General features: G+C 45.7%; 1 protein-coding gene across 1 annotated transcript in view; it reads left to right on the forward strand.

Moving 5' to 3' along the window:
• Positions 1-25,899, forward strand: part of Svil (supervillin) — a 190,561-nt gene that overhangs the window by 125,477 nt on the left and 39,185 nt on the right. Inside the window, exons 5-17 of the mRNA XM_028778184.1 lie at positions 906-963; positions 1,080-1,231; positions 3,044-3,650; positions 9,199-9,279; positions 11,131-12,000; positions 12,383-12,547; positions 13,174-13,208; positions 13,759-13,820; positions 14,480-14,619; positions 17,437-17,680; positions 18,515-19,088; positions 19,827-20,046; positions 25,234-25,351. Coding sequence (XP_028634017.1) covers positions 956-963; positions 1,080-1,231; positions 3,044-3,650; positions 9,199-9,279; positions 11,131-12,000; positions 12,383-12,547; positions 13,174-13,208; positions 13,759-13,820; positions 14,480-14,619; positions 17,437-17,680; positions 18,515-19,088; positions 19,827-20,046; positions 25,234-25,351 — 3,276 coding nt within the window. The 5' untranslated portion in view covers positions 906-955. The remainder of the gene's footprint in view (positions 1-905; positions 964-1,079; positions 1,232-3,043; positions 3,651-9,198; positions 9,280-11,130; positions 12,001-12,382; positions 12,548-13,173; positions 13,209-13,758; positions 13,821-14,479; positions 14,620-17,436; positions 17,681-18,514; positions 19,089-19,826; positions 20,047-25,233; positions 25,352-25,899) is intronic.

Consider the following 25,899-nt stretch of genomic DNA (forward strand, 5'->3'; position numbering starts at 1 on the left):
TGTCCTGATAGCTCCTCCCCTGTCCTGATAGCTCCTCCCCTGTCCTGATAACTCCTCCCCTGTCCTGATATCTCTCCAGTGTGACCTGTTAGCTCTCATTCTTTTTCTGCTAACTCTGTGCCTTCAGGTGCTTTTGAGAATTGATGTAGTGAAGACAGGGACAGGTTAAAAGCCATTCTCTGCCAACTTTAGCCATCTTTTCAAAGAAGCAATTTCTTGTCATCTTGGTCTGCCCTGTAGTCAGTGTCCTGCTAGAACCCTCAACCACACCAAAGCACTTTTCTTGGTTCTCCAGTGATTCTAGAAGAATCACATCATCCTCCTAAATTATAGTGTGGCAGAAAATGTTGTTACCACTTCCTTCCAGTGAACCCTTTGCCAAGACTCAGGCCTTGCTCGCAACTATAGTTAAAGGAAAACAGTTATGTACTGACTAATGCTTACAGATTAAATGACAGGCTGACATAGAGGTGGCTGTGTGTGCAAGCCAGGAGCTTACAGATGCCCCTAGGGAGTTCAAAACATATACTTTGCAAATGCTTTCCAAGCTAAAAGCTTCAATACATCAGTAAACATAACAATAATTTAAAATAGATAGATGCTGGGATTTCTCACAAGAAAAACAAACAAACATCAAAACCAGCTCACTAAAGAAGTCTTGCAAATAAAAATAAGCCTTACTGCTTTAGCCTGTCTGAGTTTACTTATTAGCAGGGTAGGGGTAAGGTAAGGTGGGTGTTGCATGCACACATTACTTGTTTAGTGTCTCCCTTCCTACCTGAAAACAAACGAGGGATCTGACAACTAGCACTTGAATCCTGTCTGGTGCGTTGCAGGAGCAAATGGAACACACACCAAATCACTAAACGCCACATTGTGTTTTGTTCTTTTCTGCTCTGTTGTAGTTGCAGAATTAAGAAAAATCTTCGAACCAAAGAGGAAAGAGTTTTTAGAAATGAAAAGGTAAAGTCTTTTGTGGTGTGTCACCAGTGGGTAGAGCCATTTATCATGGCAGCATGGAGCCCATCCCTGGGCTCAGCTACCACCCTCACTGTGTTTTTCTTTGCTCTACTGTGCAGAAAAGAAAGAATTGCTAGGCGCTTAGAAGGAATAGAAAATGACCCCCAGCCCATCCTGTTGCAGAGCTGCACAGGGCTAGTGACTCATCGGCTGCTGGAAGAAGACACACCCAGATACATGCGCGCCACAGACCCTGCGAGCCCTCATACTGGTGAGTACCTGACCGTACTAGGCAGGGCCCTTGTCATGTCAGAACATTATCTTTATGCTCCTCCAGTGCTGGAGAATGAGACACCTGATACCCAGTTACAAATACCAACCAAAACAGCTAATGGAAGGAGAAGCTGATCCTGACTCACAGTTTGGGGTACACAGTCCATCATGACACTGAGAGCATGGCGTTGGGATGGAGAGGGAGAGGAATCAGGTCACATACACACACATATGCCATTGATGCTCCCCTGGCTTTCTTCTTCTTCACTTTTTTATTCAGTCTGGGATCCCAGCTTCTTGGATGGTACCACTTGCAGCAGGGTAGATGTTCCCTTCTCAGTTAAGCCTCTCTGGAAATGACTCTAAACCCAGACACATCAATGAGGAATATTAACCACCCATCCAATAACAGGGCATTGTGTGTTTCTTAAGTATTCTGGCTGTCAGACCCCTCTAGACGGGGACCCACCAGAGACAGGCATGGTGCCCATCTCTCCTCACCAGACTCTGCTGTCAAAGACTGTTGGTAAATGTCTATCTGTAAAGGAAGGGTCCTGCTGTGTCCTTCGGTTGTACTAAGTGTCCAGATGCCCAGCAAAAGGATGACTTCTCCAAGCAGACATGAAAAGCAAAGCTGGCCATGTGTGACTGTGGCTATTACTCTCAGGATTCATGCAGCATAGGCCTTCTAAATATATTGCATATATTTTCAACATGCTGTGTGTGACTTGGCTTTTCCTTGGGCATGCCCTGTCATGGACATTGGTTACCCGACCTGACCTCAGAGGTGACAGTGTACTCACTCAGAGCTGAGCTTCCAGCTGTGTCCCAGGCTCAGGCTCTGAGGTGCTTCTTTTAGCCTCTGTTTACCAGTTTCCTCTTCTGAGGTGGTTCATGATCTCACTGTAGGATGCTACAGTCTGCTGACATTCTCAACTTTTGATAAAGAACTATTCGAAGATCCAAGGATAGATAAAACTACCAGAAACAAACCCCTAACCCCCGAGTTCATAATGTAACATATAACTTAACCATCAGATATAGTGAGAAAGTTATGTAGCCCAGGCTGGCTTACACTCGCTGTCCTCTTGCTTCAGCCGAGTGCTGGTGCTATAGCATGCACAACCAAGAGGGGATTATTTACACTAGGAACTGAGTTAGTCAAGAGATGAGGAAAAGATGAATTCTTCTTTCCATTTCATTCCAACCCCCAAAGTAAATTCTGGTTAATCTTGTTATAATTCAAAAGAAATCATTGGAAACTTGTAAACATGGGCAAGTATTTCATTCAAGCACACTTAAAAGAAACAGTTGAAGAAATCTCCAAATGAAGAACAAGTCAGTATTCCTTAGAGCAGTGTAGAAATTGATTTCACAGCCTAGTAAGTGACTTAAGGGTCTCAAATGTTCTCAAATAATTAAAGATTTTTGATGTGTGTGGGTGTGTGTGGGAAACTGGGCAAAGCCACATCTATAAGAGCAATTACCATGTTGAGCACTGTGACATCACAGCCCGTCTCTTTAAATCACAGAAGTTCTGGTGTCTTTTCTCTTTTCTAGGAGAATCTGAACTTGCCCTTTGGCCTTGTGTAAAATAGTAAACTCACAAACAAAACATAAAAATACAGGGGAATAGATGCTGAGCAGAGGCCCCTGGGAGTCTGTGGGGCAGATGCCAGCCTAGTGAAATAGGGCCTTCAGGCCGGGCCCTCTGTAAGTGGCCGGCAGTGTGGTGAAATCACAATGTAATGTCTGTAATGGTACACAAGACTGTGCTTGACCTCCTGTGTTTTATCTTGTGGTCTTGCAGGGCGATCCAATGAAGAAGAAGACACTCCTGGGTCCTCCCTAGAAAAGCAAACGCCTTCTAAATACTGCACAGAAACCTCAAGCATCCATAGTTCGGGCTCCATGGACACCCACAGTCTGGAGTCCAAAGCAGAAAGGATCGCAAGATACAAAGCAGAGAGGAGGCGGCAGCTGGCGGAAAAGTACGGGCTGACCCTGGACCCTGAAGCCGACTCCGAACACTTGTCTCGATATGCCAAGTCTCGGAAGGACCCCGATGCGACTGAGAGACGAGGAAAAAGTGACAAGCAAGAAGAACAGAGCAAGGATGCCAGTTCACGCCACTCCCGGACAGAGTCAGGGCCTAGGACCAGCTTGGTGGTGTCCCAGGACTGTGCCTCGCTGGGAAGCAACATGTCTGACCAGGAGCTGCTGCTCAATATGGAGAACCAACGAAGAGTCCAAGAGCCTCCACTAGGAGATGGTTCCTCTGCCTTCTTTTCTGAGCGAAGCACTTCCTTCCCTGAAGTGCCCAGGTCTCCAAAGCAGATACCCAGCTCACTGCTGCAGCAGCCAATCTCCCCCAGCCACCCCGGTGACTCACCACTGCCCACAGAGGCCCGAGCCAGGTAAGCATTGAACATTTGTTCTTCCTTGGTGATCACTGATGCCCATAAGTCTCACTGCAAAGATACTTTGTAGTTTCTGTAGTATCCAGACAGAGCCTGTAAGAGCTAGAAACAGTCCCTACTTCCTCTGCCTTTCTGTCAGTGCCTTTTTTTCAACTAAGCATGGGGATATTTACACAGAATCCTTCATGCAGGACTCTTGCTGTGCTTCTGACTCAACTCGAGAGGGGTCTCTGTTTATGGGGCAGAGTCTGATAAAAACATATGTAGTATGGCATTGCTACATAAATATGTCTTCAGTAAGAAGAGCCACAACTGAGAGAAAGCCCTGGAAAAAAGAACCAGCCAAACACAAGCCCAGAAGTCAGATGACAGAAGAGAATGTGTGTTTGTTTCTAAATTTAAGTTGAAAAAATTGCTATCCATATTAAAACACTGTTTACTTAAATACCTAGCTTAAAATGTCAGGCTGGATGTCTGGGTAGATTCCTAAACATCCGTTCAATCAAACAACCAACGGTTTTATGGGTGAAGTGAGAAGGGCTGAAAACCCAGAGTCAGGCAAATTTATTCTGGGAGAATAATTAATTGTATGTGATATATATATGTATATATATATATATATACATATATATAATGGGAGAATAATTAATTGTATGTGATACACAGATATGTGTGTGTGTATACACATATACATACATATGTATATACACACTCACACATACATATATATGAACATATACTTATTATATTCATTTTAAGTACATGTTGGGAGCATCTTTTTGTTGGTTTCACTAGGACACGATGGTAAACATCTACTCCATCTTACGTGGCAGCTATGAACCTGAGGCAAACATTTTCGGTGCTGAAGTTTTTATAAGACCCGGGGCTGTCAGGGCTCTGTTATCATGTACTGGGTCATCCAGGCTCAGATGCTTGGATGCTAGCCTCTGAAATAATTATTCTATAAGTCCCCAGGAAGTATTTTGAGGACCTTTGTTCAGTGTTGGGACTCGAGCACTTGACACTGGGAAACAGAGAGAGCCATTCCCACGTATTTAGAGCAGCATCTCGCCTTGTAGCACACATTTCATAGTAAACATGTGGCAGGTAGTTTAGCTATTTCTATAAAAGGAAATCCTGTACATATTTTTATTTTACTATTTTTTAAAATATCTTTAATCTTTTTTACAGTCCAGTAATTATCCCCCTCTTAGTACCCTTCTGACAGTCCCTCATTCCATTCTTCCTCTTCTGTCTTCAAGAGAATGTGTCCCTACCCCACCCCACCCCACCCTGCCAGGCCTCCTCACTCCCTGGGCCTCAAATCTCTTGAAGGTTAGGTGCATCTTCTCTCACTGAGGCCAGACCAGGCAATCCTCTGCTGTATGTGTTGGAGGCCTTGTACCAGCTAGTGTATGCTGCCTGATTGGTGGCCCAGAATCTGAGAGATGTCGGGGTGGGGGGGGGCCAGGTTAGTTGATATTGCTGGTCTTCCTATGGGGTCACCCTCCTCCTCAGCTTCTTCCAGCATTTCCCTAATTCAACCACAGGGGTCCCCAACTTTAGTCCATTCATTGAGTGTAAGCATCTGTATCTGTCTCTCTCAGATGCTTTTTGGACTTCTCGGAGGGCAGCCATGTTAGGCACTTGTCTGTAAGCACACCATAGCATCAGTAATAGTATCAGGGCCTGAAGCCTCCCCTTGAGATGGGTCCCAATTTGGGCTGGTCACTGGACCTCCTTTCTTTCAATCTCTTCTCCATTTTTGTCCTTGCAGTTCTTTTAGACAGAAGTAATTCTGGGTCAGAGTTTTTGACTGTGGAATGACAACCCTATCCCTCCACTTGATGCCCTGTCTTTCTACTGGAGGTGGACTCTACAAGTTCCCTCTCCCCACTGTTGGACATTTCATCTAAGGTCCCTCCCTTTGAGTCCTGAGAGTCTCTCACCTCCCAGGTCTCTGGTACTTTCTAGAGGGTCCCCCACCTCCTACCTCCCAAGGTTGCCTGTTTCCATTCATTCTTCTGGCCATTCATTCTCAGGGCTTCAGTCCTGTTCTTCCCCAATACCTGATCATGTTCCCCTTTTCCTCTTCCCCTCCCATCTCCCACCTGTGTACCTCCCTCCCTCTGCCCCCGATGATTGCTTTCTTCTTCCTCCCAAGAGGGATTGAAGCACCCACACTTGGATTTTATTGCTATATTTCATTTATTTATTTTGCGTATGCACATGTGGGACATGCATGTTTGCAGTGTGGTGTGTGTTGTGCCTGTGATGGTCAAAGGACAATTGTAGGAGTCTGTTCTCCACTATCTGGGGCCTGGCAGTCAGACTCAGGTCAGCAAGTGTGGTGGCAAGCACCTCTACCTGTTGAGCAGACTCGCCAGCTACCCCCACCCCTACTGCCAGATGTTTTGTATATAGAGCAAAGAACCCAAGAGATGCTAACTTAGAAAAAGTACATCGATCTAAGAAAATGAAGAAGCTAATTTCTGATTTTCATGTATCAACTTTGATATCACTTCCTTATACAGGAATACCCTGAAATATTACTAGTGAAATGACAGTTTTAGGGCAATATTTACCCATTTGCCTTTGTTTTGTAATTATTTAGTATTCCATAAAATGACATGTTGAAGAGAGGGATGGATACTTAGCTCATCCTATTACATGCCCAGGAAAGGATGCACATTTTATTGTGAAGAAAATGAAGAGTATACATTCTAAGAAACAGGGGGCTGTACGTCAGGCCCAGCCATCCCTTGCCTCATCTGAAGGCTGTTCCTGAGATGGACTGTTGCTTGTGAATCAGCGAGGGTGGGTGTGGAAACAAAAGTGCCAACACTTTTTAGCCAGTAGTACTGGATTATTATCATCGTGTTGGCTGATCTTGTGGACTGTTCAGCCTAGAAAAAATATGAACACCTGCTCCCATCAAGGTCCTGAATCCCCAAACTCAAGTTCAGTGCTTTATGCAACTTTTGTTTCCTTATTGAGAGATAATGTTATTCTATGTGTGGAAATGCAGACGCTCTCTCCCTGGGGTCCTCAGCTGCTGTGTGCCTGAGCATCTCCTGTCACCTCAGTCTCAGTGACTAAAAGGAGGAGAATGAAATTCAACTTGACACCCTGTTCTGAGACCGGATTCGCTCTAGAAAAGCCTTGTCTGTTAGCTCTTTCTCAGTGTACTTCATCCAGCCCCTCTCCAGCTCTGCGTCTCCAATACGGTGGCTCGCCTGGTGCTTGAACTTGACAGTAGGGACGTCAAGGAGAACAGAGCTGAAACTTGTCCCTAGCAGAGCTGCCTTTTGTGGGTTATGGCCCAATCAGCGCTCATCTTGAGCACCTGCGCACTAGGAAATCATACTCCCTTCCCTGAAATACAGTAACACTTTGTAGCCCTGGCTGGCCTGAAACTCCCTATGTAGACCAGGCTGGCCTTCAGAACTTGCAGAAATCTACCCATCTCAGCCTCTGCAGTCCTGGGACTATGGCCATATGTCTCTTAGCTACCTCAGTGCCAGAATTTGATGGGCTGACTGGTCTTTGTTACTTCTCAGAACTCATCTAGCTTTATTCTGTACATATCAGGAGCTCAGTAAACATATATCAGATCTCACACACACACATACACACACACACACACACACACACACACACACACACGTCAGCTTGAGTGTGAGCTTGTATCTGCCCCGTTGGTTGCCTTATTCAGAGATGAAAAGCCAATATATACTGGCCTGGCCTGGGAAGGTAGAGCAGAGACTGCACATGGGCATTCCTTCCTCACTGTCTGCTCATCTCCTCATGAGAGCTTTGAGTCCTGAAAGTCTCCAGACCCTCAAGTCCTCATGGTTGTGGTTGCTGCTCATCTGTCCACACCCTGTGGAGATGTCTGCCACGAAGTGTAGTACCTGGTGTTCATCCTACCGTGACTCCCATTAGCTCTGGGCAGCAGCTACCATGTCCTGTGGACACCAGGGTGGAGTGTGAGAAGCAGATCTCAGATCGATTCTCCAAAGAGGAGTCTTCTGCCGTTTTGCTGCTAATAAGTGGTTAACTCGTCTTTCTTACTGGCAAGTAGCATTCCATTGAATTCAATATGAATGTTTCATGAACTGTCAACCTGTGATGTATAGTAGACGATGTGTGTGTGTGAGATTGCCATTGTAAATTGTGTCCAGGAGTGTGGCCATTGCTGTACCCACACTTATGTGCACAGCAGCAGTCTCCCACACAGGTGACTCTCATCAGTTAGCTAAACTAAACGAGGTGGGAGAATCCCACCCTACTGTAATCAGATCTTCGTGAGACTTTGCTGTCACAAGGTTTTGTTTGTTTCTTTTACTTTGGGGACAAGGTCTCACCAAGTAGCTCTGGCTGGCTACAGATGGGGGGAGTTCTACTTCCTAGAAATACAGTTCTCCACTGGCTAGTCATATACTTCTGCTTCCTTATTCTCTCCCAGTGGAGGTGCCCTCTGCACAACAGGATCTTGGCTCACTCCCAACACCTCCTAAATGAATTCTAAGTCTGGAGATTGTAGCTCAGTTGGTAGAGTACTTAGGTAGTGCACAGGAAGCTTAGATTCGATCCCAGCACAATATGAACCACCACTTCCTGTTTGTGCGGTGACACTTCCTGCCTGTAATCCTGGGACTTGGGAGGCTGAGGCAGGAGTAACACCCATTCAAGTTTATCCATGGCTATTGCATGAACTCAGGGCAAGCTTTCTGTGTTTTCTTTGTAAATCCTTAATAAGAACATATAGTCTGTGGAGTGGTCATTCTTCTTTAGGCTACTTTACTATTACAGGTTTTTCTTGCCTATACATGTTATCAGAAGTATCTTAGCCTGGTTCTTAATAACTGTGAGACATTCCATTTTGCACTTTGACTGAGTTAAGAGCCAGATATCTTCACGGATGCAAGGCTTGTTCCTGTTTAGGATGAAGACCTTTTCTCCCTATTACCAGTGTTGCCTCTCAGAGTCTTTGATGCTGTGCTTTATAGGAGTTAGATATTTGTCTGAGTGAGCCAGGTTACAAAGTGACATTTGTAACTGATACAAAAAGATGAAAGGGAACTGTGTAACAAAGATCCACTGTGGCCAAGTTTCTTTTTATTTACTTCCTTCAGTGGGCATCTTTTTGCATGGACACTTTTTACATTTGTCTCTTTACCCATGTGTCTCAGTGAAACTTAGAAAAGTTAAGTTTCCTTCTATCTGAATTCCAATGTCCTGTAAGTGTAAACAGAGTATGACTACAGCACACTTTTATTTTAGTGACTAAAACTAATTTTTTCTAGTGGCTTTAGATTAATTTTTACTACTTGCTTCTTCTAGTGAAGCCAAATGACCAAACCTTCCAATAAGTAAATTTAAACTCTAAATGCACCATGTACTTATTGTCTTTCCAAAAGCTAACTTGAGTATCTCTCTCCTAAAAGCAACCTTTGGGGTTTGCTTATAGTAAAATGGTGTGGGCACAGGCATTGCCATGTTTACAGCAATGTGCTAAACTTTTGTTTCTTGTGCACAGTAGTACAGGGAAGCCCACACATGAGTGGTTTCTGCAGAAAGATTCTGAAGGCGATACACCTTCACTTATCAACTGGCCTTCCAGGTACACCCAGGTTGTACGCGCGTGGCCAATGCATGGCAGATGCTCCTCCCAGGATGCTCCTCCCCTCCCATCACCTCTCCTGCTCTACCACGCTTAACTAACAGTCATGCTCCTCTTTGCAACACCTCTGAAAATCATGTGTTCAAAAATCAGCTGCTTCTTCATCGTGTTCCCGATTGCCCTTCCCACGCTGATGTTATTCTTCTGGTTCATTTGTCTCTAACTTAACACTCTTCCTTGCTTGCTCACTTTCTCACCAATTCACTACGGGACTGCCAGCAGGGGGCAGTAATGAACACCTCCTCTGGGGCCACCCTACCCTGCCCATATCCCTTTCTTGCACCAGCTTTAGTTTTCTTGTTTCTAAACCAGTAGCTAATTTTCAATAGTTAAATTTAGGGCATGTGGCCTAATCATTTCATAATGGAGAAAGGAGGAAGAATTAAGAATGAACAAGTCACTAGCCAGACAAAGGTCCCATGTATTGAGTTTCTGACACTGACTTGTTCTCTTGAGATTGCCTCAGATAAGGTCCACACATTCCACAGGGGCCTTCATTGCAGCTCTGTCTTCTGACAGCAGCCTCTAGCAATGCCTAGTCTCAGAAAGCTACAGCCCAGAGTGCTTTTTTCCAAACACTCATACTAACTACCCTTCTGTGTGCCTTTGGTGTTTCCTCAAGGAAGTCTACTGACGATGCTCTATTTGAAAGCAGAGCATGTTTTATGAATTTGATAGGTCAAAGGAGGCCTAAGCAAGACAATTCTAAAGTGTGTGCATTATAAATAGTCACTTTTGCTCACTCATCTAAGTGAAATGCAGGTTTTACATTTTTCTAAGAAATCTCTTGTACTACCCCAAGAGCTTTGTGTACTTTTTGAAAGTTGACCTGGTCAGCAACCACCTCAGGTCAGATGCTTTTCCTTTCACACTGTAAAGTGGCATTTCAAAAAGTCTCTCACTGGTACAAATACTGCTGTGTCTTCTTTGCTAAGTAGAAAGTCATATGCTCTGCAAAAGCCTCCTTACCTTGTGGCACTGGTCCTTTCCGTGTGGTGGGGACCAAATACAAGGCCAGACAGCACAGTGCCCGGCAGCCCACTGTTTCCTCTAAAAGTGAAGCCCTGAGCTGGGAGGGCAGGTTGGGCCACGGCGTAGGGCCCCAGCCGTGCTTCTGGGCTTCTGTGAAGACAGGAAGGGTCTGCAGCTTTTGGCATCCTTTTCAGTGTTAGGAAGAAGTATCCTAACACTCCCATGGTAGTGTGGCTTCCAGTAAAGATATCCAAGCTGGTCCTGTCTTGGGATCAGATGACATAGTCAGCTGAGCATCTAAAGCCTGTGTGTGCTCAGTACTTCATGAGAGGTAATGTTAGCTCAGGAGAAAGCATAAATGACCACAAATGCCTACATATCTGGTGGCCAGTGACATGGCTGCATCTACTCCAAGAGTACAAGTTTCTTTGGAGCAGCCAGCCACCCTCGCAGCCCACACCTGGGTCTCGACATTTGCATAGTATCCTTCACCCTAATGCTCACAGTGGTATATATGAATGAAGCTTCCTGGGGCTGCTAGGTGCTTCACTGGGATAAGCCCATTCTCCCTCAGGACAGCATGTGACTGACTCTCAGCTTTCCAGGGGATGGAACTTTTAAACCACGCTAGAATATGGATGCAAATTTGGAGATTTCCCTCCATTTAACTGGCAAGTACTAGGTGTCTGTATTCCATGCTCAAGTGTGTTTTCACACGTGCTCTCTGCATTGGTTCCAATGCCATCCATGTTCTGTGCATGCTTCCTTTCCTCCAGTGATTACTACACCTCGCAACATAAATCCTATTTCTTTCTTAAGAGTTAAAGTTAGAGAAAAATTGGTGAAAGAGGAGAGTGCTCGTAGCAGCCCTGAACTCACCTCAGAGTCCTTAACTCAGAGGAGACAGCAGCCACCACCAGCGCATTTCCTGTCTATCCAGTCAGAAAGTTCCGCCTTTGATAGGGTCACCAGCAAAGCAGTGAGCTCACTGAGGCCAAGCCGGAGCGGTGTCCTGCCAACTGACCCTGTTCATGCCATCAAGCTGGTAACCATGGATACCCCAGAAAGTGTATCTGAAAGCAGCTGGGTGGGGTCAGCCACTCCAAAAGTTATAAAATCTACTACTTTGAAGATTCTAGAAGGTGGGTCAAGGGATGCTCCCGTACTCCATATTTGTGAGTCAAAAGCAGAAGATGTGCTCTCCCCTGAACCTCTGGAAAGGAGCCCCACATCGGTTCTTACCTTGGAAGATGACAGGCTTGTGAGAGGCCACAAAGACCCCTCTGGTAATAAAGATTTAGATGAGGCCATTGTTCGCTCGATTGACATAGAACCTGAGAGAGAGCGGCAACCTCAACACCCGCCCGCTCAGAGACCTGTCCGGAGTGAAATGCTTCTGTATGTTCAGAGTGATCCTGTGTCCCAAGATGCCACATTGACCAGTCATGCAAAGGAGGCATCTCCAAAGAAGCGCAAGGTTCTGGCCCGCTCTCTGTCGGATTATACAGGTCCCCCTCAGCTCCAGACCCTCAGACACAAGGATTCAGCCCCAAAGCAGGAGCTGGAGCTGCAGAGTTCCAGGGCAGAAGGGTCTGGTGCAGAAGCCAGCATGCTGGACACCAGAGTCTCCGTCGCCCAGCTCCGAAATGTATTTATGGAGTCGGCCAGAGCCAGCAAGAAACCTGAACTGTAGGTGATGTTCCCAGCGTCCTTTTGATATGTCACTTGCACGCCCTTGGCAGACGATTCACATCTCCACCTGTGATGTGTCCTGTAAGCTTAGCTCACAAGTGTGTGCAGGGCAGAGTGTACAGGAAATGGCTCACACACTACCATTCTGCTTCTGCCTACTAATGGGGATCTGGAGGAGTGGGTCTCTAGAATGTTTAGAATGTTCCTCGTGCAGATGTGCATGGTAGCAGCATGTAGAACCTAGCACTCTGTCTTGACTCACTGAGATGCATAAACCTTTTCCCCCTCTCTCTCTTCCCCTCCCTCTCTCTCCCCCTACCCCTCTCTCTTCCCTTTTCCCTTTCCCTGTATTGCACTCCCTGCCCTGTGGTCCTAAAAGCCAATCCCGGGTTGAGAGGTCAGCTGAAGGAATTGGCTTGCCCATGGAACGGGAGAGAGGGTCTCGGAAACCAAGACGCTATGTTTCTCCTGGTGAAAGTAGAAAAACTTCTGAACGATTTAGAACTCAACCTATAACCTCAGCAGAGCGAAAGGAGTCGGATAGGTAGGCATGTGTGTGTATACTTTTAGCAGTTCAAGCATAAGAGTTCACACTACCCTGGAGGGCCTGATGGCATTTGCATAGATTCCAGAATTATTCCATCTCAGCTATAAGGATAACTTATTTTACTAATAAAACGTATTTCCAAAGAATGTTGCTTTTCTATCTCGTATCACCTTGTGGTTTTAAGCTGCCCACAGATGAGGTGAGAAGAAACACTTTTTAGTCAGTACTTTTAGTCCTTTATGCTTCCCTTAAACTGTGTCTGAGTCAAGCATCCTCCGCTGAGCGTAAGGAATTTTGGACTTATCTTAGATACATCTTACTTCTTAAATCTACATTTTTGTATGACATCATCATTTTCGAATGTATAGAAGTTATAAAGTTCACCAGCAGTACACTCACAGTCCCCTTCTTGTCAATACTACCTTTTCTCCACAAGGTGCGCACCAAGCTGGGGTTGTGTGTACACGCTCCACAGTGTCAGCTAACCGTTGTTTGGTAGTTCTAGCCAGAGCTCGCACCAGTGTATCTTTAAATCTTTAAGATGGTTCACTTGCCTGATGTTTCCTGTGCAGCTTGTGTGTCCACCACTAATCACGATCATTTTCTGCTCCTGTCTTTCCTAGGTACCCTTCTGCTTCAGAAATGCCAGTGGTCGAGGGCGAGTATCTCCTTTCTTTTTTATCCTTTTATATCTTGTCCAAGTTAGATTTAATCTGGGCCTAAGATTTGGGGCTTTGTGGGAGAGGAAACCTGGAGCCCAATAGTTTCTTGCTTTCTTTCAAATTGCCTTGCTGTGAACCCTAGCTCAGATAAGGCTTCCCTTAGCTTTTGATTGAAGCTAAGAGGCTTGTTCAATGCATAATATAGAACAGCCATTTTTGACTTAAAAAAGTATGTTTTACTGATGACTACCACCATTCCTCAGCAAGGCAGTCTGCTCCTAGGACCTGTTCTTAAATCCCTCCTAGACAGACTGTTCAATAAACATCACTGTCTGGACACAGTTTGGTTTGAATTGCAGTGGGAGTTAGTACTACTCACTGAAGAGAAAGCATGGATGGGCTCCTGGCAGGGGAGACATCCCAGTTGTGATGTCAGTTCCTCTCCTCTTGGATTCAAGGGATGGCCAGGTCAGTCTTGAGAAGCATTTCAGAGATGACATGTGTACTTTCTAATGGGGTTCAGTTTTTATTTCATGGCTTTTACAGATGAAGAAAAGGTGGATGAACGGGCCAGACTGAGCGTTGCTGCCAAGAGGCTGCTTTTCAGGGTAAGGTGTGCCAAGTGGTTTAGCTTAGAAACCTTAACTCCTACTGAGAAAGAAGCCCCCGGCTCTGGCACCTCACACACTTGATGAGGGGGCCTCAGGTTTCCTCACCAACAGAGCCTGTTCTCTTCCCAAACTGAGTTAGGTAGTTCCCTTTACTGTAACAGAGTACCTGAGGTGATAAAGGGTTTATCACCTTTGTTAAAAAATGAAAAAGTTTATCCTAGCACACGACTTCAGAGTTTCTACTGTATGAGCAAGCAGTTGGCTCTACGGCTTCGGGCCTGCACTGAGGCAGCACTCCGTGATGGAAGCAGGCAGTGCAGAAAGCTGCTCACGGGTAATAGGAATGAAACTGAGAGGCAGAGACAGGATTCTGGAATCCTTTTTGAGGGTGATAACCTTGAACTTTGCCCCACCAGTATCAAGCTGGGACCAAACAAGCCTTTACCACAGAACATCAATTGGCATTCTCAAACCATGCTTCAGGATCTGCTGTGACTGGTTTTAGCCACCCAGCCAACCTGGCCTGAGGTGTTCATTCTGATGGCCTCTCACTAGAGTCCCCTCCCATGGATCCTCCAGGAAAGCAGCAGACAGACACTTGCTATCCCAGTTTTTTCTTTGAAATCATGCGATCCCACAATGTTTTCTAACTGCAGGAAATGGAGAAATCCTTTGATGAACACAGTGTCCCGAAGAGACATTCGAGAAATGCAGCCGTGGAACAGAGGCTGCGTCGCCTGCAGGACCGTTCACACACACAGCCCATCACCACGGAGGAAGTGGTCATTGCAGCCACGTGCGTCTATGGGGGAGTTCTTAGCCTGGCCTATCTTTCTATCTTTAAAGGAAGATTCAAGAATTTTCTATAAGAATGAGGCAGTTTAGCTAGAAACTGTAAAGAGGTTTATATTTCATACTTACTTTTGGTACTTACTTTTGGTTTGTTTTTTCTGCTGTCTAAGCAGTAATGGGATGTACCTGTTGTAGGTCCTAGGCTTATGTCTGAATCGATTTTATCCCTGTGTTTTCTCTTTCACAATGACAATATAAAACAAGAAAGTAGATGAACAGTGCTGAGCTTGGCGTCAGTGACTGTGGCTCCTGGGCTGTCTTTCTCCATATGCATTATCTTCAGCCACGCCACGACCATTTCATTCTTAAATATTTTAGTACATACCTCTAAGAGATAAGCACCCATTTTGTTTTTAAACCATCGACAAAGTACCTACAAATTAATTGACAGTTGGACACTTTCCAAACAACAGGAGGCCTACATTGGGGCAGTCTGCTGGTGTAAGCTCGAATTGCTTACTTTGAGTGACTGGGCCACTCGTTAGCAGCTCCAATATTTATTGGTTTTTGTCAGGATTTCTGTGGAGTGGTGACATCCCTAAGAACCCGTCTGCAGGTTGCTGTTGGAGCCTGCCGTGAGGTCATCAGCCTTCATGGCGTTCCCCAGCCTTGTGCGTGCTAGACAATGCTTCACCAGTGAGCTACCTCCCAGCCTTAGGCCCCTCGCTTTCTTGATGTGTTTGCAGACAGGTATATTTGTGCATTTACCCAGGACTCTTAGCATAGCCATTTGTTTCCAAAATAATGTCTTGGATTGGGTGGTAGACACTCTAGCAGATACCCGAAACTATAGCTGGACTCTCCTGACCGGCTGTGGTTGATACATACTAGCTCTTTAAGTGACTTCTTAGAATGAGGCTGTTGGTTCTAAGCCGGCTTTTTCAAGCATACTCCTCTGCTCCTCCGTTTACTCTGGGCGGCCTGTGCCTCTCGTTCCTTCCATCTGTGTCGCTTTCCAACATTCTTTTGCGGTTCATTTCCCCTCAAAGTGTATAGCAAATATTTTTGGTAAAATATTTGACTTTTGCATTTCTGGATTTACAGTTATGCCTTCTTTAATGTTTCTTTTCTTCTCTCTCCTCATGAATGCTCCTCCTTTGGCCATTGCTTTTAAAGTGAACCTATCCCTGCTTCGTGTCCTGGGGTCACCCACCCTGTAATGGCGAGACTTCCTAGCCCCTCTGTAGCTAGAAGCCCTGTGCAGCCTGCCAGGTACTGGACACACATAGCTGCATGTAGCACCCAGTGCCACGGTGCTGGGCAGCAGGTGCATCTTTGAATGCCTTTCATTTGTCTGACAAACAAGTCAGTGCAGTGAGTGTTCCTGAGATGTTTGATGTTTTGTCCTGTCATAGTACAAGGTACCGTTAATTTCATGACTGTGTGAGAAAGATAAGTCCATCTGTCTGCTTTCTGTGTTGGCACTAACTAATATTGTACTAACTTACATATATATCTTTTTTTTAATGTAAAAATGGTCATTCCTTAAAGACTTTATTTTTCATCTAAAATACTAATAGGTAAAGACTAATTTTAAAATGGACCATTAACATGAGATTGAAATGCTGGCAAGATCTAGTTATTTTTAAATATGTGTACACAGAGATCTAGAGCAAAACCAAGTACTTCTGTTTGCTAATTTGGAGAGAGGAGACAATGCCTTTAGATTTTAGGATTGGTTGTAGAAATTATAGGATTCAGTGTTTTAAAATTATGTTTATAAACTATATAAATACCCACTTTGTCTTAACTCTGATAAGCTAACAAGAGCTAAAAATAAGACTCAGAGATGTTATATGACAGAGCTAGAGTAAACCAGCCTGATCCAGAAGCAGAACTGTCTTGAGAAAGATTGTTTTGCCTTCCCTGGAAGGCTGGGATTCTCAGGCGTCCTTGCTCAATCTCTGTCTTCATGACGTCTGGACACAGAGACTGCCTGTCTGGGAGCCTGTGGAGCAGTGATTAAGAAGAGCGAAGGCAGAGTGTCCTTCTTAGAACAGAGTTGCCCGGGGCAGAGACGGTGTTGACTTGGAGACCTTTGGAGAATCATGCTGCCCTCCTGGCCTGGAGCCTTCTCCTCTCCCTCCCAGTGGAAGCTATTATTATTATTGCTGTTGTTATTATTTTCTGGTGCACTGCACATGCTCACCCGGAGCTGTGCTACCATGGCCCTCACAGTCCTACCTGGGGTTGGGGGATGTTTAATCACCTGAAGTTTTCTTCACCTTTCAAGTTACAGAGAATTACATTTAAGGCATTTTGGAAATTGGCAGAAACCTGGGAGAGCAGTGTGTTTAAACCACACTCTGACAGAGAAGAGCTGCTTAGCAGCTTTTGTCACTGACAGGAGACCATGTTGTCCCTAACTACTCAAAACCCAGAGACAGCCTCATGAGCAGCATCTATAGAGGATGTCTGAGGCAGGGAATGACTTTAGTGCCGGCAATAGCAACCATCCAGGAGTTCTCTCTAGGAAGGAAGATCAGGCTGATACCACTTTCTTCAGCAGGAGATTTCCTTTATATATATATAATTCAGAGCTAAAGGTCTGCCTGTCTGATGGTGCTGGTGTCCTGTGCTGATTCTATTACCCACTGTCTTGATTAATAGCTAAACAGCTGCCTGCCTCTCACCCAAACCCATACGGAGAGTGAGCCCTTTGCAGAATACATGGCACTTTTAAGAAAGTTCGTACATAAATTGGTGGGAGGCATTCATTTGTCTTTCTTTGTATGGTTGACTTCTCCTTCCTTGCTTCTAGGTTACAGGCATCTGCTCACCAAAAGGCTTTAGCCAGGGACCAGGCAAATGAGGGCAGAGAGTCTGCTGAACCAGGCGAACCTGATTCTTCCACTCTGAGCTTAGCAGAGAAATTGGCCTTGTTTAACAAATTGTCCCAGCCGGTCTCCAAAGCCATTTCCACCCGAAACAGAATAGACGTTCGGCAGAGGAGGATGAACGCAAGGTATCAGACCCAGCCGGTCACGCTTGGAGAGGTGGAGCAGGTGAGTGTGTTAAATATAACTGCAGTGTGTGTGTGTGTGTGTGTGTGTGTGTGGTTTATGTGTATGGTGTATGTGTGTGGGGTGTGTGTGTGTGTGTGTGTGTGCTCTGTGTGTGTGGTTTATGTGTGTGGTATTTGTGTGTGCTGTGTGTGTGTGTGGTTTATATGTATGGTGTATATGTGGTGTGTGTGTGTGTGCTCTGTGTGTGTGGTTTATGTGTGTGGTATTTGTGTGTTCGGTGTGTGTGTGTGTGGTGTATATGTGTGGTGTGTGTGTATGCTGTATGTATGTGTGTTGTGTGTGTGCTATGTGTGTGGTGTGTGTGTATGCTGTATGTATGTGTATGTTGTATGTGTGATGTGTGTAGGGTATGTGTAGTTTATGTGTGTAGGGTGTAAGGTATGTGTGTATATATGTGTCCGTGTGTGTGGTATGTGTATGTGTGTGTAGAGTGTATGTGTGTATGTGTGTGTGGTGTATGTGTATTTTCTTTGAATATAGCTGAACAGTATTGCTCTTGGGTTCATGGTACAGGACAGGGTCAACAGGTAAGCCTGTAAGTGGCTTCATCTTCCCATCCCTAAGGAGGAACCAGGCCCACGTTTGCTGTTTCCTCTGTTGTTCATAACTTGTTTGGAATGAGTCCACTGTGGTCGACTATAAGCAGAGGCAAGCTGCCTCCCCAGAAGGTCTGTTTGTGATGCGTTCTGTGTGTTCTGTAATCATGCAGGCTGGTTTTCCAGTAAGACTTGACAGGAGGCCTACTGCAGGTGCATTATCCCCACCTGTGCCAGCCCCTCAGGTGATGATGCTTCTAAATTGTGTCCCCAACAGGTGCAGAGTGGGAAGCTCATCTCCTTCTCCCCCACCGTGAACACCTCTGTCTCTACCATGGCCTCTGCAGTTGCTCCCACATATGCAGGGGACCTTCGGAAGCCACCCATAGACAACAGCACAAGTGCCACTGACTATAAGTCTCCTATGGAAAACTCAGACTCTCCAGTCAGAAGTATTCTGAAACCACAAGCTTGGCGGCCTTTGGCAGAGCACAGTGGGAGCAAAGGAATGCCGGGGGAGTCTGGAGAGACAGAAAGCAAGAATGCTCTGACTGTGGCTGCAGAAGACAGTGGCGTTCAAACACGAGCAGCCTTCGAGGAGGAAGTGGAGCCCTCCTACCCAATCCTTGGCAGAGTCAGGGAGGGTGATGGCCAGAAGGAACCTAAGCATGCCATTCTAAGGAGAGGAAGCTTAGAGCTAGGTAATCCTTCTGCTGCATACCTTGGTGATGAGCTGACGGAATTCTCCACTGCTAAAAGCAGTTTGCAAGGGAATCTGGACCTGAAGGATAAACAGGCCTTGGAGGAGAGCGCAGATGTGGAGAATGTCATGAGGAAGTTCTCACTCAAAGGTAAGACCCTGTAGCTAATTCCCTGGCTTTCTAAGGGCTCTACCATCTGACAGACTTCTCACACGTGCTCCTGTTGTTTCTGGTTAACTACATCTAGAGATGGGTTATCACTAGAATCAACCAGAAGGTCAGCGAATCATAGTCCTTTTCCCAGGCCTCTCTTCCCCTTCACTCTGACACAGTCAGTGAACTGATAGTGTCTACAACAGCAAAAGTGGCTGCAATTCTTAACACCCCTTGATAAGGGTTTCAGGTGACTGGTGACATTAACTCACACAATAGCCTTTTGATCTCCTGGGCTGTGCTGACCCCTTTTACTAAAGTTGATGGCCCAAAAGTCCTGCACCCAGCAAGCACAGAGACTAAGGACTTGAACTGGCATGGTTTCCAGACTCGTCATGCATTCTGATCACACAGAGCATGCACTGTCTGCATTAGAGTCTGACCTGCTTGGGTCCACACACATTGGTCGTATGTCAGCTGAAACAGGCTTGGGTTGAGTTCAGCTCACTAGAAATGAAGACATGTTGTTTTAGAGAAGTGAACCCCACTGGCAGCCCAACTGACTCGGGCTAGCTTTCTCTCAGTGGCTTGTGCTGCAGTAGCCTGGGTAACCCACCGTGTGTCCACAGCCTGACTGGTGCTGCACCTCTGCACCAGTGTGAACCAGCTGAACCTCTGTGTTCAGCTGCAGAGATGTTTGCCTGGGGACTGATGGTGACTGGCTCTCATTCTCAGAGTTTGAAGAAACTGCTTCCGAGCAGCCAGAGGCGGCTGCTGGAAAAGCCTCTGTTCAGATGGCAACCCCAGGGGCCTGGAAGCAGCAGGAGTCCTCTGAGCAACTAGCAGAGAAGCTCTTCAAGAACCCTTGTGCCATGTTTGCTTCTGGAGAGGTCAAAGTGCCCATGGGCGACAGTATCCTGGATTCACCCAGCAAAACCATGTCAATCAAAGAAAGGTAAGCTCTCTGGTGATTGGCAGGCATATTGTGGAGGGATGCCAAGTTGCTGGGCTATGCCATCATGCTAAAATAACCCTGAGAAGCCGAGGCATGTGAACACAAGCTATGCAAAGTTGAGATGTGCAGTCCAGACTCAGAGGAAGGATGAACAGGGACACCTTGTTTGTCTGTGGTCTCTGTCTCTTATTTCATATCCAGTTTTCTAGGAGCTGCTATTTAGGCTGTCTCTCCTGCAGAAACATGTGATTCAAACTGCAAGTGCAATCATCCTCTGCTGTTCTGGGTAAAATAAATGAAGAATGGAGATAGATAAGTTCACACAGAGAATCTGTGTCTTACAGATTAGAATCTATTTGCTGTCTATTATAGGAAATAAGATGAATTGCCTTTTTCGAAATTTTTTTTACATTTACTTATTTGTGTGTATGTGAGTACTTATACATGTGCCATAAAATATGTGTGTACGTCTATAGACAACTTGCAGAAATCACTTTTCTTCCAGTGTGTGGTTCCTGGGATGGAACTCAGGTTGTTGATCTTGGCATGCTGAGCCATCTCACCAGCCAAAGGCGGATGATTGTTTTGAACATTTAGAAATTTTCTTTTTCCCTCCTTCCTCCTTCCCTCCCTTGCTTTTCTCTCCCTCCCTTCCTCCTCCCTCCCTCCTGTGCTGGTGAGTTCACCTAGAGTTTTATACCTCCTAGGGAAGCACTTTACCACTGAGCTGCAGCTCCAGCCCGGGAAATTTTTATATAGACAGTAGCTGTGGGATTTCTTGATTCACTTGCTTGTTTTCAGTAAACTCTGGTGGATCTGTATCTTTCTGTGAGTTTTACCCTGAGGGAAAACTCTTTTGTTTAAAGCTGAACTTCTGTGGAGCACTGCTTTTTAACCAGGCTTCGTGGAGAAGTTAGAAAGTGACTCAAGGTGTCTGTGAACTACCTGGAAGGGGGTCCAGACAGGGGTAGATGGCATGCACCTGTTGTCTACCTGGAGCCAAAACCTCTCAGAGAGATTCCTGACCCAAGTCTACTCAGAATCCTGGCAGGAGTGCTTGCTAAATATTCAGCTACTCCATCTCATTGTTAACAGGCTTTTTGAAAGGCTAAGGTTCCTTTATTTAGCAATTATGTTGGCTATCATAAAGTATGTTGATAAGAAATAGATCACCCATGACCTCCTCCTGTGCCTTGATGGTACTTTTGTGTGTATGTCACTGAAAATACCCAAGTATCTATCTTTGCCACTCACGAGAGGAGGTTCCCTGAGTGGGCACTCTAATTCTTCTCATCTTTAAATGTGAGAAGGAAGGTGTTACTCAAACATTTATTTGGGCTTTGCTTTTCTTTCCTGGGGTGACATATAAACTTCCAGGTTTTTCAGATCTTATTTAGTCCAGCTATTCTGACTGCCTCTATTTGCCAAAGGAGGTGTCTTAGTAAGGGTTTCTATTGCTGTGAAGAAACACTATGACCATGGCAACTCTTATAAAGAAAAATATTTAACTGGAGTAGCTTACAATTCAGAGGTTTATTCCATTGTCATCATGACAGGAAGCATGGTGGCAACAAAGGCAGACAAGATTTTGGAAAGGTAGCTGAGAGTTTTACATCAGGATCAGCAGACAGAATAGAGACATTGGGCCTGGTTTGAGCATCTGAAGCTGCAAAGCCCACCCCCAGTGACACACTTCCTCCAGCAAGGCCAGACCTACTCCAACAAGGCCACACCTCCTATTGGTGCCACTCCCTGTGAGCCTATGGGGGCTGGTTTCATTCAGATCACTACAGTAGGGGCTTGGTCCCAGCACTCTCAGCTCTGTGCACTCACTGCACTTGGCAAGTTGACAACCCCTGAGCTCAGGCAATCCTCCTGCCTCAGTCTTCTGAGTCCTTGGAGCTTGTGGTTACTATGTCACTGTGCTTAGTTCTGCTCACACATTCCTACCTTCAGACATGAGAGTCAGCAATGTGGAGCATAGAGTTTGCCATGAGTTCTAATAGCTGTGCCCTTCGGCTCACTGCCTGGGCCTCTCTTATGGTAGGGACTAGGCCACAAGTTCTCTGCTGGGATGCTCCAAGCACCTTAGTCCCTACTCCTCAGAGACTGAGGCAGGAAGTCCATATGAGCTCAGAAGTTTGAGGCTAGTCTAGGATGCACACTGGGACATAATCAAGTGTAAAGCTAAACAAAGGTATAGTAACCAAGAAATTAATTTTACAAAACCTCTATATACTCCTTTAAAATTTTTACATTTACTCTTAGTGTATGTGTTTGTGTACTGTGTGATGCCTAGGAAAACACATGAAACTAAAATGCAGACAAAAAGCTCACTATCAATACTAACTCTTCTGACTTTTTCCGTGTAATCACTCACCAGTGCTGCTCAGCCTAAATCCATGGGTGCTTCTGTGTCTCTGAAATGTCTAAAGAGGAAATACGAATACCTTAGTTGATATTCGAGGCACATGACTGTCCGTCCCTTGCTTGACCCAGCCCTGACTGTCATGAGCCTGGAAAAACTTGTCCTCATCCAGGAGGCTCTCACGCCAGAACTCCTGCTGAGGATCAGGGGCTGTGGTAAAGGCCACATGGCAGCCTGGTGACCACATGTCGCATTGGCCCTGGGCCAGATCTCTGTGTTAGCAGGCTAATACTGTGCCACTCACTGGGTATGGAGCCTCGGCCTAAGCAGATGCCCCAGCTCTCCACACCACAGCCAACAAATAGCCCTTAGACTTGGCAGATGTTAAAATCACTGACAATTGTTGGCACCACACAGTGGCAATTTATGTCATGTGTTGACCCAGACCTTCACCCTCTGCTGTGGTGATGAAGGGCCATGAGATTACCAGAGCAAAGAACAAGACTCAACGATCTGCTGCCCTCCACAGCTTGTTGAAAACCAATAGGAAATCAGAAGAGATGGGATAATACTCTCAGGTTCCATGTGCTGTTATGAAGTCCCCATAATCTGTACTCCGTAAGGGAGGGCTGGGGCAACTACCATGTGGCTCAACCGAAGCTGTTTCTCCCATATCACTTTGCTTACTCTGGAGTCTGGAAGTTCCTAGCACTGAAGGAACCAGCATATTGAGAAGCAACATTTCAGGGCTTTAGAATGGAATAGTTCTGTGGAAGCCATACTGCAAGGGCAGAAGAGCATTGCAAGAAATTTGGAAGGCTGTGCTTTTCCTGACGGAGGTGAGCCGTGTGTGTGTGTGTGTGTGTGTGTGTGTGTGTGTGTGTGTGTGTGTCCAGCTCAGCTTCTCATGGGAAGGTGTGTGTCCAGCTCAGCTTCTCATGGGAAGAATGGACTGGGACTTTGAGAGGCAAGAATGGAATCACATCTCCTCTCCCACCCATATGCAGTAGGCCCTTGCTCAACAGGACCTTGACTGGTCTGCATCCTCGTTCCTATCTGATCATGAGAACAACACATGCAGTTTCTTGGCAAGGTCTTTGCCCATCAGTGGAGTGTAAAGAAGATGATGGAGTGATTCTAGATTCCACAGTTTTCTTTTTATGAATTCATCTCCTGTCCCTCAGAGCAGCTCCAGGGTAGCCATGTTTTTGTTGAGAAGCCCTTGCACTGCCTGTGGCAGTCTATACTTCTGAGAGTTAGGATTTGCACTCTGTAAATCCAGTCGGATGGAGGTGATGGGCAAGAATGCCTGCTCTGAGTCAAAGGTAACATGAGAGAGTAGCCAGTAGCATACATTTGTAAATATAATAGATTCTATTTAATATAGAATGTGGTTCCTTATTCGCTTAACACAACTCTTATCATATGGAGCCCATCAGTAGGACACTTGCTTAGAATGATTGAGGCCCTGGATACTATCCAAGGACCACCAGCAAATTATCAGATAAGCTTTTATCACAGAGTGTAAAGCATCCTGCCACCGGGTCAGGTATTGGATAGAATCAGGAAATTTAGCACTTGGGGCCCTGAAGAGCCCCATGTTCAGGTCACACATAACAAACAAGGCAAGGAGGACAAGGTTCCTGAGTAGAAATGGCAACAGCTAAACTAACCACTGTTCTTGTTGGTGGGACTGACAAGAAGCAACTGGGCAGACTGGGGGATAGGGGCCGCTGTGGTGGAGACACACTGCAGAGGGAGGCACCGTCCATGGCAGCAAGAGCTTCTGACATAGTAGCCAAGTGTTCAAACACATGAGCCTATGGGACATTTCATGTCCAATCACAACAATATCCAAACCCAGACTACAGCTGCTTGGCAGCCACTGTTTTGGGTCATGTATGTGGTCACAGGCATGACCTGTCAGAAATCACAAGGGAGTGGGATCTCTTCACCTCAATTCTTTACTCCCCCGCCCCAGCCTTTAAGTTGTTTGAACACCAGCCTCCGTGAGTCTCCTAGGCCCTAGTTTGTCCATTTGACTCTCCCACATTTAAGTTTTGTTGAACGGTAATGGCTGAAATATTTTCCTCTGTGACAGCATGCTGTCTAAAATAGCCTCTTGCTCTGCAAGATGGCTGCTCAGACAGAACCAAACGTGCAAGCAGCTTTAGATAAAGTCCATTGTACCTAGCCTAAAGTGTGTTGGTAACACCCTCCCTTAATGAGATTCTTTTTTTTTTGGTATATTTTTTTACCTTGGAGAAAGTTGAACTAATAATTTTTCAAAGCAGGTTTTTAGAAAGTAGTTTTTGTGTAAAGACAAGGTAATCTAGAGGGAAAGGCGGGGCTGAGGACAGAAGAGAAAAGCGATTAGGCGTCATGTACCATTACTTGAAGTAGATACTAAGATGCCACATCTTTCTGTTTTTATTAGTGTACTTATTGTACAAAGCATTGTTTCACTGTGACATTCCCACACGTGAGTATAGTTCTGTTGTTTGGGAACCACATTGTTACTCTTCATGTTTTCTAACTGCCGCTTTCATCTTTAAGCGTTATTCCCCCAAGTGACCAGGAGGGGGCATTAGACGGCATTTCGCCAAGGACCGTTTCTTTTCTCTCTCCCGTTGCTACAGGGCAGGAGGAAGGCAGAGTCCCTTCCCTTGCTGCCGTGTTGATGCCTATTTATCTGACAAGTCAGTTCCAGCTTTTCTTTCCAAACAACTAAAGAAATCTTTATGACTGTCTTGGAAAAGAGGCTCTTGTAAGTTCTGAGAGTGGGGTGCTGAATTCTCGGTTGGCATGTCTCCTTCCAGGCTGGCACTGTTGAAGAAGAGTGGCGAGGAAGATTGGAAGAACAGGCTGATTCGGAAGCAGGAATATGGCAAAGCCACCGGCAGCCTGCAGGAGGTGGAGCAGTCCCTGAAGAAAAAGGTACTGTGTCCACCTGACGAATGCCTCGCTGGGACTCAGGAATGAGTGTGTGGGGGGTAACCACACCTGCTTTAGAGCACAGGCGCTTCCTTGCCCTTAGGAGACACGGTTTGTCATGACACTGCTAAAGCTAACCACTTGGTCAAGGCTGGAGGCAAGGGTGCAGCACCGTGCAGTTACCTCAACAAACAAGTGCCTCAGTTTCCAAATGTGTTCACTGTTAAATCTTAAATGCAGTCTGGTGTTAGAATATGATTAAGGTCTTTCAAATGAGACAACAACTAAACACAACAGTTTATAAGCTGCATATCAAACACGGACTTAAGTTGCAGTCCATGAGGGCGTTCTGTCTAATCATGAGCCTGTTTCATGATGATAAGGTATAGCTTTTATTGAAGACCTACATATGGATATCAGTTAAATTAAGTCACATGTGAGAGCATTTCATATGTGGGCATATCAGTGACTTGTTGAATCATAAATGTAGTGATCGTCAGCCTTGGCCAGGTACTCCACGCTTCAGCCATGATGTCCTTGCCCACTGGTGC

Source organism: Grammomys surdaster, unplaced genomic scaffold, assembly GCF_004785775.1.
Source record: "Grammomys surdaster isolate TR1022 unplaced genomic scaffold, NIH_TR_1.0 328, whole genome shotgun sequence".
Classification (NCBI taxonomy): domain Eukaryota; kingdom Metazoa; phylum Chordata; class Mammalia; order Rodentia; family Muridae; genus Grammomys; species Grammomys surdaster.